This window comes from Hetaerina americana, unplaced genomic scaffold (assembly GCF_022747635.1).
Source record: "Hetaerina americana unplaced genomic scaffold, ioHetAmer1.1.p SCAF_11, whole genome shotgun sequence".
Classification (NCBI taxonomy): Eukaryota; Metazoa; Arthropoda; class Insecta; order Odonata; family Calopterygidae; genus Hetaerina; species Hetaerina americana.
The window spans coordinates 14,830,568-14,854,509 of NW_027286181.1; the positions used below are offsets into that span (position 1 = coordinate 14,830,568).

The following is a 23,942-nucleotide window of genomic DNA, read 5'->3' on the forward strand; positions in this document are numbered from 1 at the left end:
TTAATTCTTTAATTTGTGAATAGCTGAGCGACGGTGTCAGCGCAATAAGTAATGCGATATTAATTTCCCTCAGTAGAATTTCGGTTACATTAGTTTATATCTTTCAATTGGATTAAAGTAAAATTGAATTAAAAAATAGTAAATAGAAATTCTCCAAATCTTTATATTTTTCGTATGTTCCCTCTTCCTGTATTTTTCCAGGATCTTCAACCGTCTGTACATCGAAGGTGTATGCATTATAGAGCAATGGATATTTCCTCATTTAGCTTGAAAAGAAAATTATCCACTGGGGAGACTTCTAGCCAGGAAAAGAGAAAAGGGTTAAGAGAGGAGAGATAAAACAATAAAAAAAGGAAATGGATCCAGAAGGTGAAGTTAGATTAGGGCCCTCAGTGACAGAGGAAGAAAAGGTCGGAGAACGCTCTGAACTTCTTTAATACCAATTTTATACTAAGCTTCACTGCAATTTTGACTACCATTTATATTAATTTGAACCTTAACTAACATTTCATGATGCAAGTTAGGGCACCATGGAAAATACATGTAGCTATGTATGTAGTAATATGATAAATTTAACGCTAATATCAATTCACCCTATTAATAGCAGTAGTCTTCAGTACCTCATAAGTCATTAACCACCCAACCTTTGGGCAATCCAGTGAGAATACGGCAGAGGAAACTACATAGAACTCATGTGGAAATTTGAAGGGAACTTTAGAAGGAATCAATGGGATGATGATCATAAGATCAACCTCACTTTTACATGGACATTACGAATATCCACATGGTAAGTGCCATATTTACTCCTCAACCAACAATTTTCCATTTGTAATTTATACTATGTCCCCGGAAAAATCCACCATATGACTACTATAAAATTCACCATATTTCCACATGAATACTTAATATAGATAGTGTGAAAAACTTGAGTCATTAAAACATTTCTTAACCTCTTAAAGAAAAGTGGTACCTTGCTCAGTTAAGAGAATTTTCCTCCATTCATGGGCAATTGTATACTTCCATTCTATCCTATTTCTACTATGGATCATTGACGGAGATAAAAAAAATTCCCACTTCTATCAATTTTTCATCTCTCATTTGGAATTTCTTCGTGTGAATTCATTAATGTATTCTCATTGGGAATGTGTAAAAAACAATTTTTTGTATAGAAAACCATAAATACAGTTATAAACTTGAAGGTTGGTTTGATGGGAAAATTCACCCAATACTAAGCCTAATGGTGTGTGAAGCCTGTATCAGAGTAGGGGCTCCAGATCCTTTCCCTGTGAAACTTCACAGGAAGAGATGGTGCACCACCCCTGGGCTATATATTAATTTAGGTAATAAACTGGTTATGGTAAGTTTTTGGAATGGACGCACCAACCAAATAATTATCTGGACTCTCCTAACAAAACTCATCCCAAAATTCCATTCTACTACAAGCCCCTCTTTATCTCCATACAAAATTTTCCTCCCTTAATTCCATCCAACATTCCTATCCTATTTCCACCACTTCCTTGTTTCCTTAACATTCTGTCTTCTGTTACAGTCTTCAACATCCCTCTGCTGATCAAAACCCCCTTCATCCATTTCTCCTGCCTCCTTAAATTTTCCCAACAATCCCCTCTCCTCGCCCACCATACCAAGTACTTCCTCATTTTTTTTCTTCTCTGTCCATTTCACCTTCTCCATTCTTCTCCACACCCACATTTCAAAAGCCTCCAGTCTACGCCTATCCTCCTGCTTCAATGACCACGTTTCCGCACTGTACATAGCTACGCTCCGTATCAAAGTTTTTACCTGTCTTTTCTTAACATCCTTACTCAACGTCCCCGTCATTAACTCCTTCCTCCTTGTGAAAGCCTCTTTGCCTAGCAAAATTCTTCTCCTTACGTCCCTACTACTTTGACCGTGTTGGTCCAAAACACTTCCAAGATATATAAACTGTTCCACCTGATATAGTTTTTGCCCTTTACATTTACCTTAGCCTTTCTCTTTCTGGAAAACTGCAAAACCTTTGTTTTACTTATATCGATTCTCATCCAATATCTATCAAACTGAATTTCAAATTCATTCAGCAATGCTTGCAGCCCCATGGCTCACTGACAAACTAGAGCTTGGTCATCAGCAAACCACACTGATTTTTCAGATTCCCTGACTTTCATTCCTCCCTCTAGTTCTTCCCATGCCTCTTCAATCATTTCCTCCACATATACGTTGAACAGCACCAGTAATAATGGGCCACTCTGCCTTATGTACACCTCTTTCTAACCCTACCCATCCAGACTCTTTGTTCCACACTTGCACCTTAGTAGTCAGAGATATGTACAGGTTGCAGATCAGATCCTGCCCATTCAATCTATTCCTATTTTCTGCAATATACACATTACTTTTCCCTATTCACTCTATTAAACGCTTTTTCAAAATCTACGAAACAGGCAAATACATCCTGATTGTGTTCAATGCTCCTATGTTCCTCTCGAGTAGTGATCTCATTACAGTAAGAACAGTTTTTTAAGTAAAACCTGTAGAGATGAAAAAAGGGTAAAATATCAATCATTCGTATGATTAAATGTGCTAAAATGGATGCTATTGTACGGGTGAAAAGGTTCAGTGTACCTCCCAGAAACTTCAGAGGTAGTGAGCACCTACAAAACTTTAGATTATGTACTTCATAGATATCATACCCTGCAAGTCACCTAAATAATGAAATGCCATTAGTAAAGTACATATATTTAGGGTGAATTACTATGAGGAATTTTATGCAGAAAAGTGCATTTTAACATGGTCTCAAAGTTCCTTGTAAATCTTATTTTTTTTATTTTATTGGAAAAGTATACAATGTACATTAATTTTTAATCAGCCATTGGCAGATGTATTATTATTAGGTAATCTACCGGTAAAGGTAGGTTTTTGGATGGACACAGCTACTAAATAAATATTTTGTGATTCCTAACAAAATACAAAATCCAGTATCCTACTCTACATCACGTCCCTCTTCAGCTCTGAGTACTTTCTTCCTCCCATCATCCTGTCTAACATCCCTATCCTGTTCCTTCCCTTTCCTCGTTTGCCTAACATTCTCCCCTCTATCACAGTCTTGAACATCCCACTGCCGGTCAATTCCCCCTTCATCCACTTTTCCTGCCTCCATAGGATTTCTCCCAACAAACCCCTCTCTTCGCCCACCACACCAAGTACTTCCTCGTTTGTTTTCTTCTCAGTCCATTTCACCTTCTCCATTCTTCTCCAAACCCACATTTCAAAAGCCTCCAATCTACGTCTATCCTCCTGCTTCAATGACCCTGTTTCCGCACCGTACATAGCTATGCTCCATATCAAAGTTTTTACGAGTCTTTTCTTGACATCCTTACTCAACATACCTGTCATCAACTCCCTCCTCCTTGTGAAAGCCTCTTTGCCTAGCGCAATTCTTCTCCTTACGTCCCTACTGCTTTGACCGTGTTGGTCCAAAACACTACCGAGATACGTAAACTGCTCTACCTGCTCTAGTTTTTGCCCTCCTATTTTAATGTTTAGCTTAGTCTTTTTCTTTCTAGAAAATCGCATAACCTTTGTTTTATTACTATTGATTCTCATCCCATACCTGTCGCACTGAATTTCCAATTCACTCAGCAATGCTTGCAACCCCTTGGCTGACTAACAAACTAAAGCTTCATTGCCAGATAATGTGAAATATTTGAACATGTATATTTCGAACATAGACATAAAAATCAATAGAATTTAAATGCAGGTCAGAGACATTATGGTAAAACAATGATACACAGGTACAGATTAATAATTTAATTGAATATGTCATGTGGTTATGTAAAATCTTTTTCACTGCTCATTTCAAACTGAATTTTTTTATCTTTAAGTAAGACATCCATTACATTTGAGCGCATAGTTGTTCAGTAATTTTGGAATAATTACCATATTTAACCTTCTACCACAATCATTATTTACAGTAGGTAATGCAAAGAAAGTCTTACAATGTGGTTTCATAATTCCTGAATTCTTCACCATTGAAAGTTTTACATAGTATGTTCTTACAATCCAAATATTCTGGTGGCTGAACATAATAATGTTTAAACTAATGTTTGGGGTAGGATAATTTATTGTTTTCTATGTCATAGGCGTTTATGTGCATCATTAACTTCAATGATTTTCTTTGGATTGTCTCAATTTTATCCACTTAAAATTTATAACAAAGACTACACTGTGAAAGTAAAACAACACACAAGTAGGCTTGAAGATAAATTATTAGAGTCCGAAGAGTTAACTTTTTTTGGGAGATTTCACATCCTTATACTATCCATGTTGTCAGATTTCAAAATGTTTTTTCCCATTAAAAAATGAAACGATTTCCAGGAACTTGGTCAAGTAATGCTGTGCCGCTAGTGCCTATCCCCTTTAACCTGTACTCTTCTTCCATATGAAATTCTAGCAACCGAAAAAACGTTCCAGTTTCTCCAGGCTCAGTAATTATATCCCCTAATTGCCTGGAATGGATCGACGTTTAGGGAGTAGGGTGAGAGAAACAGTTCCGTGTGATATTCGTACCTCTTACTTTCTCTGACATTAATTTCTCCGTCAAATACTAAGCAAAAGGTATTATTATTCTATCATTATTATTTTCACTTAAAAGTTTTAGATGAAGTAGGTAACTTTGACCTTTCAATTGCGAGTATTTCCTTTATTCTGGAAATTTTGAGGAAGTGAGCGCAAAGAAGTGACTTAAACTGGTTCCAGTGTTGACTAGTTATGATTGGTTGTGGATGGCGTTAGAATGACCAATGGGATGTTTTTCCTTTTTTATCGCCCGTGTTTTGTTGAAAACTTCGTGATTACCAGTTGCACTACAGTTTGCGTAAGTTGTGCCACAGTACTGGGGATGTGGATTGTTAATTAATCGATATTGTGATGAACGAATCAGTGATATGTGTCAAAATATTCAGAAACAATTAATTTAAAAAGTGAAGACTTTATACTAAAAAGATTTGATCACGTCGAGAACGTTGATACACAAAATGGAGCAGTTATATCATGCGACGAATAGGCTCTCTATGGAGACACAACAGTGTTTTGAAAAGTTGGAAAAAACTACCGGAACACAGACTGAAGAAATTTTGGTAGATATTCAAGCAAAAATATCGGAGATCGACAGGTAAATTTATTGCGAATATGTTTTTGGTATTGAATAATTACTTCTTTGCTTAACTACGGTCAAACATTTTATCACTTTCTTTAATGTAGGAACTGTGAAAAGTTAGATAATTGGCCGTATAAATTGCCGTTAACAAGAAGACAGGCCACAAAACTCAAGGTGGACAATTTGAAATATGACAATCAGCATATGAAGGTATTTTACCTAAAATGTGTATAGTGAGTTTCACCAAGGTGTAAATTCTAGATTGATTTTTATGTTTTCTGTTTTAGGCAGCGCTACGTGTTTTCCAAAGTAGATTGCACGAGAGAGAAAGGGAAATGAGAGAACGGGAGGAACTGATGAGTCGTCGATGGGAACGTGATATAACAACGAAAGATAAAGAAACCAGTATCCAGATTGATCACTCACTACAACATAATATGTCTTTACAGGTGATTGAAATTTTTAGCTTTTTGTTTAATAAACACGTAGAATTTATATTTGAAGTAGTTATAACTACTTGAAACGTAAATTTTTATGTAATTGGATGCATTTCGAGGATATTCATGTTGAGTTAATGTCATTCCTGCATTACCATTGCTACAGATCTCCGTTTAAGCAGTTCATTTTCAACTATTTTCCAATTTTTACCATATAAAATACTTCCTTTGGAAAATCTTAATAGTATCCCAGCAATAACGTCAATTTTAATTTTATCTTGAAAGAACGCCAATCGTGGTATGGATGACATGCTTCGTTCAGGATCTGGAATACTTGATGGCTTACGGGACCAGCGTACCCGATTGAAGGGGACCCAGAAACGAATGTTGGATTTGGTGAATGTGCTTGGACTGTCTGATGCAACAATGAGACTTATCGACAGAAGGGCTGCTCAGGATAAATTTGTTCTTATTGGTGGAATGGTTATAACACTTGCCATAATAGTCCTGTGTCTGGTGTATCTACGATAAATGAAATATTGAAGGTACGTTTGTTGTGGCTGTAATTTTTTCATATAATTTCCCTCACTCTAATATACTCTGCCCGAGGTAATCCGGGAATGTTTTATTTTTCTGGAAATATTTTGACATACTACTCTTCTAACGATAGAAATCATTATTCTGATATTACACTGCCAAAAGTCTACCCTAATAATGCGGAATAACCATTAATAGGGTGACGATTAGCCCTTTCCTCACCCATCAGATTTTGCCCCATTTTCGGTGGTATTCACCCCAGATACAATTTTGTAATTGAAAGATTAAAAGCACTTAAACAGCATTTTTATGAAGCCTCTATCCAAAATGGTATCAAGGAATTCAAAAATTCAAATTGTGCTTGCCATATGTCTTGTGTGTGTTTTAGCATCTACGTTTTAATATACAAAATGTAATGAATTAATTTAAAAACATTTCCCCAAAAATCTTTGAGGATTATTATTTTTTTCGAATACATCTAACCTCCGCAGTAAAATAATATAAAGTGGGCATGTGGCATAGAGGGATGAGAGGAAGCAATTTCTGCTCCCACTCTCCTAAGTCTTACCCCATGTACAGGTATATTGCTGAGAACCGCTGACTTATGATAATTATTTGGGAGGGAAAGGGTGAGATATCTTGGCCTAGACAGTGTATTCTGCAGTGGAACTGCAATGGCTTTTATCGGCACAAGGAGGAGCTGGCCATTTTAATCCAAGATTTTAAACCCTCTTGTATTTGTCTCCAAGAGACCCATTTTAAGGCTGAAGATAAGGGTATTCTGAAGGGGTTCACTGTTTTTAGAATGGATGACCTAAGTGGCCAACGAGCCCAAGGGGGAGTAGCAGTTGCGGCCCGTGAGGCCCTTTACACCTCGCGAGTCCAACTGAACTCTCCATTCCAGGCCGTCGCTGTCACGGTGCACACCCCTGAGAGGATGACGTTATGCAACGTGTATCTGCCAGAGGGTGCACCGGTGACCCGCCTGAACCTTGAAGCCCTTGTCCACCAGCTTCCTCAGCCGTTCATTTTGATGGGAGATTTTAATGCCCATGATCCTCTCTGGGGAGGGCCAGAAACCCAAAGCAATAGGAGAGGTCGAATTTTATCCAACTTTATTGAGGATTTTAACCTGTTTTTATTAAATAGCGGCGAAAAAACCCGGTTTAACAGCTTCAATGGGGAATTCTCAGCAATAGATCTTTGTCTATGCTCGAGAAGTCTAGCCCCAAAGCTGAAAATGTCCACCCACAACGATCTCTGTGGGAGTGACCATTTTCCTCTTCTACTCGTTAAAGAAGACTCTTCGCCCACCATTTCAAAACCTCCGGAAAAGTGGCGTATTAACCGTGCGGACTGGCCACTTTTCAAGCGTACGTTTACATATAAACACGACGCAAGTTTCGACGCGTTGCACAACGTCGATAAACTAAGTTCAACGCTGTTGGTGGCAGCTACCAAAAGTATCCCTCGTACGTCCGGGAATATTAATCGAGCTCCTGTCCCTTGGTGGAACGGGGAATGCGACCGGGCGATTCGGGCGAGGAAAAAAGCATTGAATATTTTTAGAAAATATCCCACGGCAACTAATCTGGCATCGTACCGCCGCCTGAGAGCGCGAGCTCGAAGGGCCGTGAAGGAGGCCAAGAGGGCTTCCTGGATAGAATACGTCTCTACCATCAACCATCGCACGCCGCTTGGTCAGGTATGGGACAAAGTGAAGAAAATCTCCGGGTCCAAGGGCTCATTTGTCATCTCGCCATTGCTTGTTGCTGGCCGGGTGGTTAATTCACCTGCCGAAATAAGCAACATATTTGCCAGTCAGTTCGCGGCCAATAGCAGTGACGAGGGCTATGCCGCGGACTTTGCGAACCTGAAGAGGCGATGCGAGAGTGTCCCTCTCAATTTCGGTGCAGGTCCTACAAGCGAATATTACAATGAGCCTTTCACGTCCTGGGAGCTTAAATCCGCCATCGAAGACTCCCATTACACCTCGCCAGGGGCGGACGAAATCCACAACGCATTTCTCCGGAACATTCCGGAAACTGCGATTGGGGAGGTCCTAAATACCCTCAACCAACTTTGGAACGAGGGCAGTTTTCCAAATGCCTGGCGAGAGTCCATCGTGATACCAATCCCAAAACAGGGCAAGGACAAAAATGACCCGAACAACTACCGTCCCATATCTCTCACCAGCTGCCTGTGCAAGGTGATGGAACGGATGGTAAACCGACGTCTCATGTGGTGCTTGGAGAGTCGTCACCTGCTCTCCGACGCTCAGTGCGGCTTTCGGCGTGGCAGGTCCACGACAGACCATCTGGTTCGCACTGAGAACTTCATCCAGGAAGCCTTTCTCCACCGTCAACACGTCATAGCAGTCTTTTTCGACCTGGAGAAGGCCTATGATAGTGTGTGGCGATGGAGAATCCTCAACACGCTCCACAAGTGGGGATTTAGAGGCAACATGGCCCTATTTATCAGAAATTTTTTAACTAACCGCCTTTTTAAAGTAAGGACTGGGAAGCACTTATCCCGATCTTTTACACAGGAGAACGGGGTACCCCAGGGCTCAGTACTGAGCGTGACGTTATTTGCCATCGCCATCAACGACGTGGTGGAATGCATCAATGCCCCGGTGATGGCATCGCTCTATGTGGACGACTTAGCCATATTTTGCCGGTCGACACGACTGCCAAACGCTTCCAGGCAAGCCCAGGTGACTCTAAACAAACTGGGAGAGTGGTCGCGAAAGAACGGATTTCGTTTCTCCATGGAGAAAACGAAATGCGTGCACTTTCACCGTCTTCGCGGTTACCACGTTACCCCGACCCTAACCCTGTTGGGTAGGATTCTTCCATTTGTGGAGTCCGTCCGCTTTCTCGGCATGATCCTGGACCAAAAGCTGAACTGGCGGGAGCATATCCGCGTGTTACGCGAGAGGTGTCGCCAAACCCTCAACGTTTTAAAGTTTTTAACTCACTCCACTTGGGGAGCAGACCGCACCAGCATGCTTTTATTGTACAGAGGCTTGGTGCGATCCAAACTGGACTATGGTTCCATAGTGTATTCCTCAGCACGAGAGTCTTACTTGAGACCACTCACATGTGTCCACAATGCTGGGATACGGTTGGCCACCGGGGCATTTAGAACAAGCCCAGTCCCAAGCTTACTTGCAGACGCAGGGGAGCCTCCGTTGGAAACCCGCAGGATGATTTTAATGGGCAACTATGCCTGTAAAATTTTGTCAGAGACAATCCACCCTTGTTTTAACATAGTTTTTAACCAACGGTTTTTAGACTTATTTAACAGGCGGAGAAGGGCAACTAGGCCCTTTGCCGTTCGTTTTAATGATTTTATTAATGAGGTAAATTTTACATTTCCTCAAATATGCCCCGTCTCCTATGCTAAGTATCCGCCTTGGTTAACACCAATGCCGGATATTAAACTCATTGCCTGTGCACGCCGCAAAGCCAAAACGACCGATTCCGAATACCAGCAGCTCTTTAGTGCCGTCCTCAGCTCACTTTCTGACTTCGTCCCAGTCTACACCGACGGGTCAAAGTCAGAATCTGCATGTGCCTATGCGGTCGTGTCCCACTACCATGGAGTCGTGAGGAAAAAACTGCACACTTCTTGCAGCATTTTCACAGCCGAGCTGTCAGCCATAAGGACGACCCTAGGAGAAATAAAAGAAAGTAATGGCTCTTTCCTCATCTGCACCGACTCGTTGAGCGCCCTAAAATCTTTATCGGTCTTTGCACCTGTGCACCCGATAGTCCAGGAGATCCATTATACTCTGTTGTCCCTTCAGAGAAAGGGGAACAGGGTCTCCTTTATATGGACTCCTGGTCACGTCGGCATAAGAGGCAACGAAAAAGCTGACCAGGCAGCGAAGGATGCCCTTCGACAACCCGAGACCGACTCCACCTTTGTTCCAATGGAGGACGTAAAGGCCGCCTTGCGGAACTCGGTCCTGCATCAGTGGAAGGAGACTTGGCAGTCTCTGCAAAATAATAAACTCAGGGCAATAAAACCGGTCGTTTCCCCATGGTCCTCTTCCATCCGGAGCATTCGGAGGGAAGAGGTCATGATTACGCGCCTGAGAATAGGACACTCTGCCCTCACTCATTCGTACCTCTTTGCGGAGGTAAAAGAACAGCCCCGCTGCAATGAGTGCCTCCAACCCCTGACGATAAACCATATCCTGACGGAATGTACAACATACCAAAGGGCCAGAGACATGTTGAAGATAAGGGGAGACTTGAGAAATATTTTAGGGGATGACTCTGGGTCTATAAACCGAGTCTTAAGTTTTTTAAGGTCAACCGGTTTAATGGGGCAGCTTTAGCTTTGGAGCTCATAATTTTAATGCTTTTGATTTTAGCATTTTCCCTTTTTTTTTTTTTTTTTTTTGTTGTTTATTTTATTTATTTATATATTTATTCGTATTTATTTGTTTACTTATTCCTAGTTTAAAAGGAACATAAGTTTTACGTTATGACAGTGGTGCAAAATGACCATAGCTGTCGACGCACCCTACAAACCCCTAAAACTACTACTACCCCCAAAGAAATTGCCAAATAATCATCATACATTTAAGAATAAACATTGGTAGAAGTTGATTCTGAGACTATTCCTTCATTTAGCTTAGCTTAGGCATGAAGATTAACTTTTGTTGGACCTGAGAAATGCAATATTTTTGCACCAATTTACGCTACCCTCTTTAATCTACATAATACCCCGCAAGCCGCCGCAAGGGCATGTGGCAGGGGGAATCAAGAAAATGAATAACTTGTGGATACAGTAATGTCTGGATCATATAAATAAAAAGTTGAAACGGTGCAATATGTCCTACAAATTGTTAATTGAAACAATCAGTTTAATTTGCTTCCACATCACTTTTGGTATTCAGCATTTGTATATGGAGAAAATATTTCTCCATTCTGGTCTGAAGGAAAATTTAGTTGAGATAATTTTGATGAAATCATGAGTTGTATTTTGGGTCAGAACTAAAGCTCTGTGAATAGGTTTCAATTATTATCCAGTGATCCTCCCCCGGGTGGATTTACTAACTTCTCAGAATTACTCAAGGTACATGTAGGGAAAAGTGGTTTCAACACTTGAAGCACCTTGTGAGGCAGTATTTGGGAAAAACCTCAGTGATGGTGGCATTTTTGTCATAATCTTTAGCTTTTATTTAACTTAAAATGATGTGACAATATTTGCCTTGGCAACTTAAAATAAAATGTAATCAGTGAGGTGTTTTAGAATATTATCACTTCTCTCATGTGCAAGTCTAATTTTATGGATTCCCCACCTGTGTTAACTCCTGCCATGAGAACCAAGCTTTAGTTGATCAGTCAGTCAAGGGTTTACAGTCATTTCTGAGCGCATTAGAAAGTCAAGGCAATAGGCATGTGATGACTATGTATGTAATCAAAACAAAAGTTATCAGGTTATTGAGGAGGAGGTAGGCTAATTTAAACATCAAAATTGGAGGGCAAAAACTGGTGAAGGAGAAATAGTTCAACTATCTTTGAAGTGGTATGGGCATAAGGAGGATCTCATTAGGCAAAGAAGATTTCATCAAGAGGAGAGAATTGATCTCAGGGATGCTGAGTGAGGGTGTTAAGAAAATATTAGTGAAAAATGTTTTATGGAGCGTGGTTTTTACTGCATGGAAACATGGCCATTGAAGAAAGATGATAAGGATAGATTGGAGCCTGATGAAATGTATGAAAACAAGTGGTAAAGTGCTAAGCATGGTTGGAAAGAGAGGGAATTGTTGAGAGATATCTAAAGGAGGCAAGAAAAGTGGATTCAGAGCGTTTGAATTGGGAATGGGATTTTGAAAGCTATGACATAGAGGGAAGAACATGAAGAAGGGGAGGAAAAGGGTGTGCATCCTTGATGGAATGATGGTGAGAAATGCGTGGAAATGAAGAAAGGTTTATTGTAGTGTCTGATGTCATATTGTTTCTTGGGCTAGGCTAAGAAATGTGTTGGTGTTAAGTTTGAGTCCATCTAAAACCTACCTTAAGCTGTTAGACTAGTAGTAATCACTGCCTGCAAAGAAAATCAATGTTTCAGGCAAAAATATAGTGTCATATTTTTCTCGTGCCAAGCCAAGGTGGTATTTCTGGATACGCATGAATAAAGCAGAATATAGCCTTTCTTGTGTGCAATGGTACAGGAGGACATGGGAAAGTATTGCTCCCCAGCTAAATTACATGATTACACATTTCTTTCAGATTTAATATACAAGGGTGGTCTGAAAAGTTTCTGACCTCAAAAATATCAGAAAAAGTGTCTGGTATCTTTGTTAGGTCGGAAACTTTTCAGACCATCCATGTATGTCACCTTCACCTTCCGAGTCACACCATAGGTTGCTGATATAGATAATACATGGATAAATATTATTCTTTTTACTTGTTTCACAGTGAATTTTGCATTTTTTTGTTCATTACATTTACTTTCCCAGTATTTTTCATTTAGACAAAAGTGTCAACATTTGAAGCACCTTGTGAGGCAATCCTGTGGCTAAAAGCTCCCAAGCTTGCTCATTTTGACTAATGTTATAAAATATCAACGAATGATTCTTTATATTTATTCAATATTTGTAAACGCTCACTAATGTCAATGTAATTATTGGTTTTAATAATATTATGAATAGGCAAATTTAAATAATTATTTGTTATGATTTTTGAGCAATTTTTTTATTCAAAAGACATTCCAGATTGAATGTATATGTTGGATTTCACATACTTATCTCAATATATATTATCAACTACATATCATACATTTTAGTCATTACTTTGTAGAAATCTTCTATAATTGAATAAAAGATTCAGCACTTTGTAAATCATAGTTGAAATAAAACAAAGTGTTTGTTGAAGGATTCGCAATGTCTCACATACGAGGTGTGTCCGGAAGCTATATGACCGGCATTCATATCTCTGCATTGGTGCTAATCGTCGTCATCCCAGCCATGGCATCCTTTGAAGTAGTCTCCATTTGATTGAACCACACGCTCCCAGCGATGCTTCCACATCTTATAGCAGTCCTCAAATGCAGATTTTGGAATGGCCTTCAGCTCGTGCTTCGCATTACTCTGAATCGTTGGAGCAAATTCGTGGTGCGCAACACCCTCAGAATAAAAAACACAGGTCGGATACTTTTTGGACATACCTCATATGCTTCCCATTTTTTCCTTCACACACCCCACATGACAGTGATCTTCCCAGTACCCTCGCTGACCTTTGCCTCCTTTTATAATAAAATTGGAATTCATAACCACTTTTAGAGTTTGAAAATAATGTACCAGGTATTGAAACCAAGGTGGTACAATAAAACTGTACTTATAATTGTGTGTGCGAAAACTGGCAGAGGTTGCTGAGAAGGTACTGAGGTATGGAATGGATGTGGTGGCATTTTAGGAGGTAAGGTGAAGGATTGATAAGAGGAAATAACTTTGTTTTTTTTACAAGATGGCTAATTATACCATGCCTCCATGTAGCTTATGTAAAACTCCTATAGATCTGAAGGGTAACTTTATCTCATGCGATCTTTGCTCACTTAACTTTCATTATAAATATATTCTATTGTTTCAGGCTTCACTTCGTGGAAGTAATTGATATCCATTATTGAAATAGAAAGAAAGACTCGTACTTTTCCACAGATTTTATTATACGGCACGACGCGTTTCACTGACTTGCGGCATCATCAGGTACAAATTTGCAAAACAGACAGAGCAAGCATATATACCCTCAGGACAGAGTGGGGGCGGGGAGGGTTGGAAGGATTTGAGGGGGGTGGGGGCTCGCAGGTGCGTTGATGGATTGTTTTGACCATTTCCAGGCTAATTTCTCGGAGAGGAGTGGGGAGGGGTATGGGAATAATTGCTCATTACAAAGTGTCGTGTTGGGGTTCACCAAGTGCCTTCTAATCTCTAATTGCTCGAGAGCGTCCATTTTTAATCCTTTTGGGAGTGTGTGTAATATCTCTGGGACAAAGTCACTGCTGTGGTTGAATTCTAGTAAATGCTTGGCGAAGAGAGAGTTGTTATTCTGATTTTTGTGACACCTAGCGTGTTCCTTGACTCGTAACTTGATATTCCTGCTGGTCTGACCGACATAAACGCTGTTGCAATCCTCGCATTTCAGTTTATAAATGCCTGATTTGAGAAGGCTATCCTGGGTGTCTTTTCCATTGGCTAGAAGTTTGGAGAGGGTTATGGGTGGGTAGAAGGCTGCTTTGAGTGAGGTGGGTAGGCAGTTGGAAATCCTATATGAAAGATCTCCCAGAAACGGGATCGAGCACCACTTTAAATCTTTAGATACTGCGGGCTGAGATACGAAAATGCTTTTTATGGCCATTGCTTTTTGTTTTTTCCGTAGTAATGTGTCAACTAGTTTGGGGTTGAAACCATTGTTGGTAGCTACATTAGTGATATTCACGAGTTCAATTTTGAAGTTTTTGGGGGAAAGGGGGATGTGTAGGAGGCGGTGGATCATGGGAACACTCCTCAAAAACGGAGTGTTCCCAGCGTACGTCCAGGTTCGTGCCACTTCGTCGTCCACAACGGCCATCAGAGCGATACGCAAGGCAAAAATCCAGTGGTTAAGGGAGGAACTGAAACTGTGGTATGCAAGAAGGGATTCCTTTGCACATTATTTGTTCTGTCTGCACGTAGAACTTTGCTCTAAGTTACATTTTGCGGAATGGATTACATTTGTGGATGGTGTAAAAGAACTAGTGAGTAAAATCTCTTCTCGCAAATATGTAACCCAGGGGAAAAAACTGAGTAACCTTATTAATAGTCCACCTCAAAATTACCAGTGCACTACTAAAGAAAACAGTCCCCGCACAGTATCGAAATTTGTTCCGGCCGCAAGAGTTGTCGACCTTAGTCATCATACGTTCACTGAGGAGGAGAGTAATATCTTAAAGAAAGGGTTGAAGTTTGCTCCCTCTAAGAAAGTTTCCGAAGCCGACATTAAAAATCTAGCCGCAGATTGCGAGGTTGCCCTTCGGAACCAATCTCTGGCTACCAAACACCAAGTTGCTGAAATCATCATGTCCTCATTGAAGGAAGCAGTGCCAACAACAACCCGCTTTTCCAGCCTTCAGCAACATACGTCCACCCTCCGACGCCTGAAGAAGACTATTGGCAAGGAAGACCTCATCATCCAGAAAGCTGACAAGGGATCTAGTGTCGTAGTGTTGGATAAACGAGTGTATGTGGAAAAGTGCCTTGAGTTCATCAACAACAATCCTATTACTCCGTTATCCAAAGACCCAACCGCGAGTTTCCAAAGTGAAGTGAAACGTGCCGTGTTCAAGTGTAAGTTTTTAAATGCTAGGGAAAAATTTAGTTTAATCCAAATGAACCCCTCCGCCCCCAGGTTGTACGGACTCCCCAAATTACACAAAAAAGCCATACCTATTCGGCCTGTCATCTCAGCTGTGTCCGCCCCTTCACACCTTCTGGCACGAAAATTAGACGTTTTGCTCCGAGATCTCACAGGTTTTAAACCTAAATATGGAGTTAAAAACTCTATAGAGCTAGCCCAAAAATTGAAAGATATTGATGTCCCGGAAAAAGCGAGGCTAGTCTCCTTCGACATTAGCAATTTATTTACTTGCGTACCAATATCGGAAACTTTGCTTAGGGTGGAAGAACTACTCAAGGATTCCACCATTGCCCAAAATATCTCAGACGAATTGGTCCCCCTCATCAAAATGACAGTTAACCAGAATTATTTTAGTTTCAACCACACCCTTTACAGCCAAACGGATGGGTTAGCTATGGGTTCCCCACTGTCCCCCTTCCTAGCTGAAGTCTTCCTCAATTCTGTAGAAGAACATCTTTTTAATGCTGACAATCAGCATAACAAAAACGTGGGCTATTGGTTTCGTTACGTGGACGATATACTATGCCTATGGACCGGAACCAACCGACAGTTAGACTCCTTCCTTAATTTCCTAAACACTCTTCATCGGAATATCTCCTTCTCCATGGAAAAAGACGTCAACGGCACCATCAACTTCCTCGACTTGACAATCACAATTAGGGATAATAGACACGAATTTGCAATTTATAGGAAACCCACATATACAGACCATATAATTTCTAATGATTCCGCACACCACTTTTCTCACAAACACGCAGCCCTCCACTCCATGATCCACCGCCTCCTACACATCCCCCTTTCCCCCAAAAACTTCAAAATTGAACTCGTGAATATCACTAATGTAGCTACCAACAATGGTTTCAACCCCAAACTAGTTGACACATTACTACGGAAAAAACAAAAAGCAATGGCCATAAAAAGCATTTTCGTATCTCAGCCCGCAGTATCTAAAGATTTAAAGTGGTGCTCGATCCCGTTTCTGGGAGATCTTTCATATAGGATTTCCAACTGCCTACCCACCTCACTCAAAGCAGCCTTCTACCCACCCATAACCCTCTCCAAACTTCTAGCCAATGGAAAAGACACCCAGGATAGCCTTCTCAAATCAGGCATTTATAAACTGAAATGCGAGGATTGCAACAGCGTTTATGTCGGTCAGACCAGCAGGAATATCAAGTTACGAGTCAAGGAACACGCTAGGTGTCACAAAAATCAGAATAACAACTCTCTCTTCGCCAAGCATTTACTAGAATTCAACCACAGCAGTGACTTTGTCCCAGAGATATTACACACACTCCCAAAAGGATTAAAAATGGACGCTCTCGAGCAATTAGAGATTAGAAGGCACTTGGTGAACCCCAACACGACACTTTGTAATGAGCAATTATTCCCATACCCCTCCCCACTCCTCTCCGAGAAATTAGCCTGGAAATGGTCAAAACAATCCATCAACGCACCTGCGAGCCCCCACCCCCCTCAAATCCTTCCAACCCTCCCCGCCCCCACTCTGTCCTGAGGGTATATATGCTTGCTCTGTCTGTTTTGCAAATTTGTACCTGATGATGCCGCAAGTCGGTGAAACGCGTCGTGCCGTATAATAAAATCTGTGGAAAAGTACGAGTCTTTCTTTCTATTTCAATAATGGATTCATTATAAATGTTCAGGTCTTAATGATCTATCTCAAAAAGCACTACTTGAATGCCAGGACTTATTTTGGAAGTGTTTTTCTTGATGGTGCTCGACTTTGAAAATCTCAAATATGTTGGGCGACATTGAATTTCTTGAGTGTGAGGTGAGTGTTTTAAAATCAGCCAGAATTTCTATGCCAGTGAATTCAAAACAAGTTTTTTCATTTGCCGACCAAGTGAAACTTGTCACAAAACCCAGTAAAAATGTACTAAAAATTCTCCCCTAACAACTAAGAAATCTTCACCTACTGCAATGGATTATGAACGACCAGTTACTTGGAACTCAAAGTACGCAGATGAGGCTACAGACCTGATATCTCAGATAATCTCTGCCTTGTTCCTGATATCCAAAAGATTGCCGAGACTTCAGCTGTCGAAACTAGAGAAAATGCAGACGATAGTGTTCCTGACATCGAAAATAAGGAACTCACCTTCATCTACACTGAGTAGATGCAGACGTCCTCATCCAGGGATGGGCTCCTCAGAAAAGAAAATCTGTCTTTCAGGGGTCCCTAGACAATTGAATCTACATGTCTAGAACTTAAATGTAGACACAACGAAAGAAAAAGTAATGCCACATCTGAAGGAACAATTTCCGGAAATTACAGATACGTCAGCTAAAATTGAATAACTAAAGTGTTTTTACTATCTCAAAATGCAATGTTGGAGGAGTCCTGATTGCAGTGAAATCTAAATATCTGTGCAATATAGTGGAATGGTCTCAATCTTGAATCCTATTTTGATTCTATTATAACTTCATGATCAAAAATATTGATTGGCATGGTTTACTTGCCTCCATACTCCTCAACAGATGTATATCGTCCTTACTGAGTGACAATTAATTATGTCAATGACTCAGATAATTATTTGGAAGTTTTAATAATGGGTAATTTTTAATATACCTCTAGTTTTTTTCCTGGGATTCACTTAACTCTGCAGAGCAGTCATCATGTTTAATCTCCTCTCTGCTCGGTCCTGCTCGTACTGATAGACTTTATGTGCTGCTTGTAATTTCAGCAAGTATAATTATAATGGATGATTATTAGACCTAATTTTTATAAATTTAGACTTCACTTCTACTTCCCAGGATAACAGTCCCCTACTATTTGATGATCCCCATTATCCTGCCATAAATGTTTCCCTTCAACTGCATCATGCAATTCAGCTAATTGATTTTATGTTGTGCAAATATGACTTTTAGAGATGTGATTTTTTGCTCTGATAAATTACTTGTTGAATATTTACTGGTGCCATGAACTCATCAGTCTAGATACAAATGAGGCGTCTAATTGTATTTATGATATTCTACATCAGGGCATCCAGTTGTTTACTTCAATTAAACTTGTAAAAACTAGTAATTTTCTAAGATAGTTTAGCTTTGAACTGAAAATTTTAATTGTTGTAAGAAATTACAGTACTAATTATGCAAATTATTAATTTATAAAAGCTTAATTATTTCAATCTGATTATGCTAAATTTTCTCAGCTAAGGTCAGAATGTGCTAATTTGGAAGGAATGTTAAACAGATGCATATCACATCTCGAGTTAGCTATCCAACATAATACAAAACATTTTTGGAATCTTGTCAGCAGTGTGAGGAAGACAGCGTACCCAATGTAATGTTTTTTAATGATCTTTCTGCTTGTTCATATGATGACATAACAAACCTTTTTGCAAAGTATTTCTCATCTTTGTATGTAAAAAATGATAGTACTCGTCTTGTTGACTTCCAAAAGGGCTGTGGTCCTGACATGTGTCTGGAGCCTTTACTCTATCCTTTGTATGTACTTCTAATAAATCCCTCACACCTGGAATATTTGCTGGCACACTTAAGTCCACATACATAGTACCAATACCTAGGCAGGGTAAAGGAAATAACATGACTATCTATCATCCGATTGCCAAGCTCTCAAAAATAGCAAAAATCTTAGAATCATTGGTTGTAGATAAGCTTACTCCTATCTTTAATAGTATATCTATCCTCGAGCAGGGTGGTTTCACTAGAGGAAGATCACCACTCACTAATCTTTTGGTTTTTTAAGAGTATCTTGTAGAAGGTATGGAAAAGAGCTCACAAGCAAGATTTCATATATAATGACTTCAATAAGGCTTTTGATACTCTTGGAAAGTTATTTGACCAACAGAGAAGTTGTAGTAAAAATTAATGCATAAATAAAAAAAATAAAAGTATATTTTTCTATCCATCATTGGGCATTCCTCAAAGATCCCATCTGGGTCCACTATTATTAAACTTATTTATAGATGATATAATAATGGCATTAGACCCCATTCCTTTTCTTTGGAATGCTGATGATTCAAAAATGTTTTGAGCAGTTCAATCAATTGATGATCACCTAACTCTGCAAAACTTCATTTATAGACTTGGTATGAGTATGACTATCTAACTGTAAATTTAAAAAATACTACCCTGTAACATTCAGCCAGAAAAGGAGTCCTCAGCATTATGAATATAGACCATGCAATTATCCTATGGCATGATTAACAAATATAAAAGACCTAGGAGTTATTAGTAAAAATTAGTTAGTGTATATACCTAAAGAATTTTAGAATGCTAATTATTGCTGTGTGGATATCTGCATATGTCGATAAGTTGTTCCTAATGCCCATTTGGTAAATTTTCTCAACTGATGCCTCAAGGTCTATTTAATGATTGCTACTAACATTTATCATTTTATGCCATCATCTGACCTATAACAAATACTATATTTCTTATGATAAAGAAAATATGGTAGCAATTTTCCTCTAGATGAGTTAATAGTATGTTCAAGTTTCGATGTATTACATCATCTTATATGTATTACATCATCTTATTATTTTAAAATTAGAATGAGCTCATTTAATGATAAAAAATATATTTTTTAGGATATTATCAATGTTAGTCCACTGTTTTGGGTAGGTTTTGAATGAAGACACTGACTAACCACTGCTACATTTTTGAATCGCTTCACTATGCATCCTCATATCCTACTTTAAAATAAATCCTTTTTCAATTCCTCATATTTTATACCTCCCTTCAATCCATCCAACAAACCTATTCCTTTTCTCTCCATAACACTTGCCAATTGTCCAATCCGTGGAGTACCAAAGCGGGTTGAGAAATGGAATGCGGAAACATTAACTGGGGTGTCAAGAAAGGAGTATCAGCAAGGCGTTGAGAAAATCATAAGTGAGGATAAGTAGCTGGATACTATAGGAAAAAAATGGGAAAGTATCATAAAAGGGATATCAAAAGCTGCAAAAGTAACTATAGGAAAAGGAAACCTTAGATTTTGGAGAAGATGGTTAGAATGATAGGCAAAAGAAGGAAATGGAAATATATAAACATGAGTTAGATAGAAGGAAGTGTGAAGAGTCAAATGAACATCTTGAGGCAGGTTACAAACAGAACAAAAGAAGACGTTGGATGAATACAAAGGAAGAAGTACTTAGAAACTCCATCGGGAAGTAAGAAGGGAAAATGTTTGTTGACATAGAGATAAGTTAAGAAAAATACTCTTTGAACCAGAAAAGGCCCAAAAGAGATGGAAGGAATATATGGAAGAACTGTATCGTAAATAACTTAGGCCAGCTAGGCTAGACGTTGAGAGTATGACAAAGATGAGTGTAGCTTAGGTCGAGGCTTACTTGATAGCAATATAGAAAGGGCATTAGGGAATTTGAAATCAAATAAGGCTTTTAGGGTAGACAACATTCCCACAGAACTACTTTAAGGTTGAGGAAAATGTGGGAAGAAGAGTAATTATTGACTTAGGAAAAAGAAGTAGCCAAAAGCAGCTAAACCGAAACTTGACCAACTAATTGAAAATGGCCGTGGCACTAAAGTCTCAAAAGGTCCTCTAAACCGCATGATTCAGGATGCTAAGGCAGCGCTAGCTGTTTGCTGACATCTCATTGATGAATTTCTTCGATTCAAACTACACGTTTCCAACTGCACTTTTCCCCAATTGTATGGCCTTCCATAAATCCACAACTTCAGCATGTGTCACATTGTCTCAGTCTGAAACATGTACTGCAACATTTACATGTCTGAAACTGCTCAAGTGGGAGTGGGGGATGGAGAGTCCAAATGGGAAGTTTTAGGAAACAGAGTAAGATGGTGTCAATTATCACCTGTGCTGTTCAACATATGTTTGGAGGACATTTCTAAAGAGGCATGGGAAGAACTGGAGATAGGACTCTGGGAAATTCCTAAAATCAGTTAGCTTTGCTGATGACCAAGCTTTAGTTAGTCAGTGAAGAGGTTGCAAGCATTTATGAATGCATTTAAAAGTCGGTGCGATAGGTAAGGGTTGAGAAAAAATCAAATATATAAATGTAATGCTGTTTTCTAGAAAGAGGAAAGCTATGCTAAACATTAAAGTTGGCGGGTAAAAACTATAGCGGGTGTTACAGTTTACCAATCTCAGAAGTGTTTTGGACTAAAATGATCAAATTACCATATGTTGCCATTGATAATGTGCATGTTATTTATATAAAAATGTTCAGATGATCGAAAAAATATATGAGAGCATGAATGGTGTTTTGATTTACAGTCCAATCATCAGGTCACCACATAAACAAAAGAAGGGGGTAACATTCTCCAATGTTCATAATAAAAATTGACACCAAATGTGGGAACACTGCTTAGGATCATGTAGTAAAGTAGAAGAAAGTCACAATAAATACCCTCTAAGCATGTAAAGTTTACTAAGATTTTTTGGGAACACCAAGAAGGTTACGAAAGCACTTATTTTTCAAAGACTCACTACCAGCCAAAGGACTGCAATTCCTCAGATTTCTTGTACTAGAATACACACACACTCATTGTATTTTTTTATTTGTACATTGTATTATTTCTTGTACAAAGCATTGTTTGATATTTACTCTTCTATTCAACAGGTGCAAGGAGAGGTTGCCCTTCAGCTGATAACACTTTTGCAACTGCAAATTGGGATTTGTGGAATACTGAAACCATTCCAATATTTGATGCATAGCTTCCAATTGTTGCTCCAGTTAACATCCAATCTTATTCTTGGGAAATTAGATTGTTGTGCACCAGTATACCCTGTGTGATTTATGCTTCAGTAATTGAAGGAAATATGCATGTAAGGTATAATCTGTGTATCAATTTATGGAAAATGCTGAACCATACTTCCATTCTTTTTATATTTAATGAAATTGCATAGCTGTAAATAAATCATTCATTGGCGATAATTTTGAAATTCCAAGAAAAAAATGTTGAAAAATTATCATGATTGGGGTTTCTGCTATGAAGTTTATTGCCAAGTAGGTTATTAACTTTTGATTTAATATATGTTGAATTTTCATTAAATTTCTTGAGCTATTTTAGTTCTCGCACATCAATGCTTTGTTGGTGAAACATATCTAATGTCTAGTTGCTGGATTTGTGGTGTTTGTACCTATTTCCTTCTAATATTTGCAGTGGGATCTTAATATTTTTGTGAACTATTTGTTTGTGTGACAACATTGATTTTCCATAAAATTTATGCCACCAAAAAATTTAATGTTTGTATTTGGTGAATGTTTTACCACATTTTGTTAGCTTTTTCAATGCATCCCCCTTTCTTGATTCTGTGCTAGAAAGATGCTGTTTGTTAATGAGCACGTTGTTGATGAATGGAGCAATTTTATTGTAAATGTTAAAGACTGATATTATCAATTATATTTGTCATTATTTTTACGATGGTCTTCAAGAGGACTTATTCCAACACCTTAAAACCCAACACAAAATAAATTAATTAAATCTCATATGGTCACCAAGGTCAAAATAAAAAATTTGAACCTTTCATGATTTAAGTTTTATGTTTTCATTTAAATATAAATGCATAATATGCAAGCAATTCATTGTGTGAAATTAGACTCTGATATAAAATTTAAATTACATTCCAATTAGCAAACTTACGGAGAACAGTATTGTTACTTTAGGTCGCAACCCCTGTATTATCATAAAATTGTCATTCATTGTTTGATTTTTTTATATGCTCAATTTTATCAGCTGTATTTTTAGCATGCAGAAATTAGTATTGTTAGGTATTAGCAATATTATTTTGTGTTTTTTCTTTGGGAAGTGTTTTTAATTGTAAATGATGTTGAAGTGTAGATATATGATAAGTTGGATTTAGGGATGGGTGAGGATTAAACAGGAGAATGGTGATTCACGGGTATTGAATGTTCCCTGGAGAATACTTTCATTAATGGCACTTTCAGAACCGGCTGGATGTCAGAGCTACTTCCACTGTGGCCGGGTGGCATGAGGTAGCGGGCAGTCACCAGGATAAAGATATGTTGTGGTGGAAGGTGAGGGTAGTGGGGGATAAAATGCACTTGAGGAAGGGTCAAAGGAAGGGAAGGTATAGAGAGAAAAGGATGGGATGAAATGCTCCTTCAACAGGAAGGCAATCTTCACGAGGCAGGCCAAGAATAATTGCTGAATGACTGCAGGACATCACAGGGAATGAAGTTAACATGTATGAATTAGTAAGTTGAAATTAGTTGCAATTATTGCAATTTTATATTGCTGATAGGGTTTTCTTAGACACTAGTGGAACTTGACATGGCAGTGGGGCTTGTATGTTCGGATGAGCTGTGCTGGTTGGAGAAATGGTAATAACTCCAGGTAGGTTCACCTTTGGAGTTGGGTCATCATCTCACGAAATCCTTGCAAAGTGAAACTGACTTCAGTAGCGGTGAATAA

At 38.9% G+C, this 23,942-nt stretch overlaps 1 protein-coding gene across 2 annotated transcripts; it reads left to right on the plus strand.

Annotated features, from left to right (window-relative positions):
• The first annotated feature begins 201 nt into the window (after nucleotides 1-201).
• Nucleotides 202-22,928, plus strand: Membrin (golgi SNAP receptor complex member 2). 2 transcript variants are annotated; one of them, XM_071599434.1, is made up of 7 exons: nucleotides 202-410; nucleotides 608-787; nucleotides 4,448-5,167; nucleotides 5,257-5,362; nucleotides 5,440-5,601; nucleotides 5,875-6,134; nucleotides 22,127-22,928. In XM_071599434.1, the coding sequence occupies exons 3-6, from the start codon at nucleotides 5,031-5,033 to the stop codon at nucleotides 6,118-6,120; spliced, it is 651 nt and encodes a 216-aa protein (XP_071455535.1). In that variant the 5' UTR covers nucleotides 202-410; nucleotides 608-787; nucleotides 4,448-5,030; the 3' UTR covers nucleotides 6,121-6,134; nucleotides 22,127-22,928. The 2 variants fall into 2 exon arrangements, with proteins under 2 accessions (XP_071455535.1, XP_071455536.1); XM_071599435.1 differs by having other exon boundaries at nucleotides 202-369.
• Nucleotides 22,929-23,942: the final 1,014 nt, after the last annotated feature.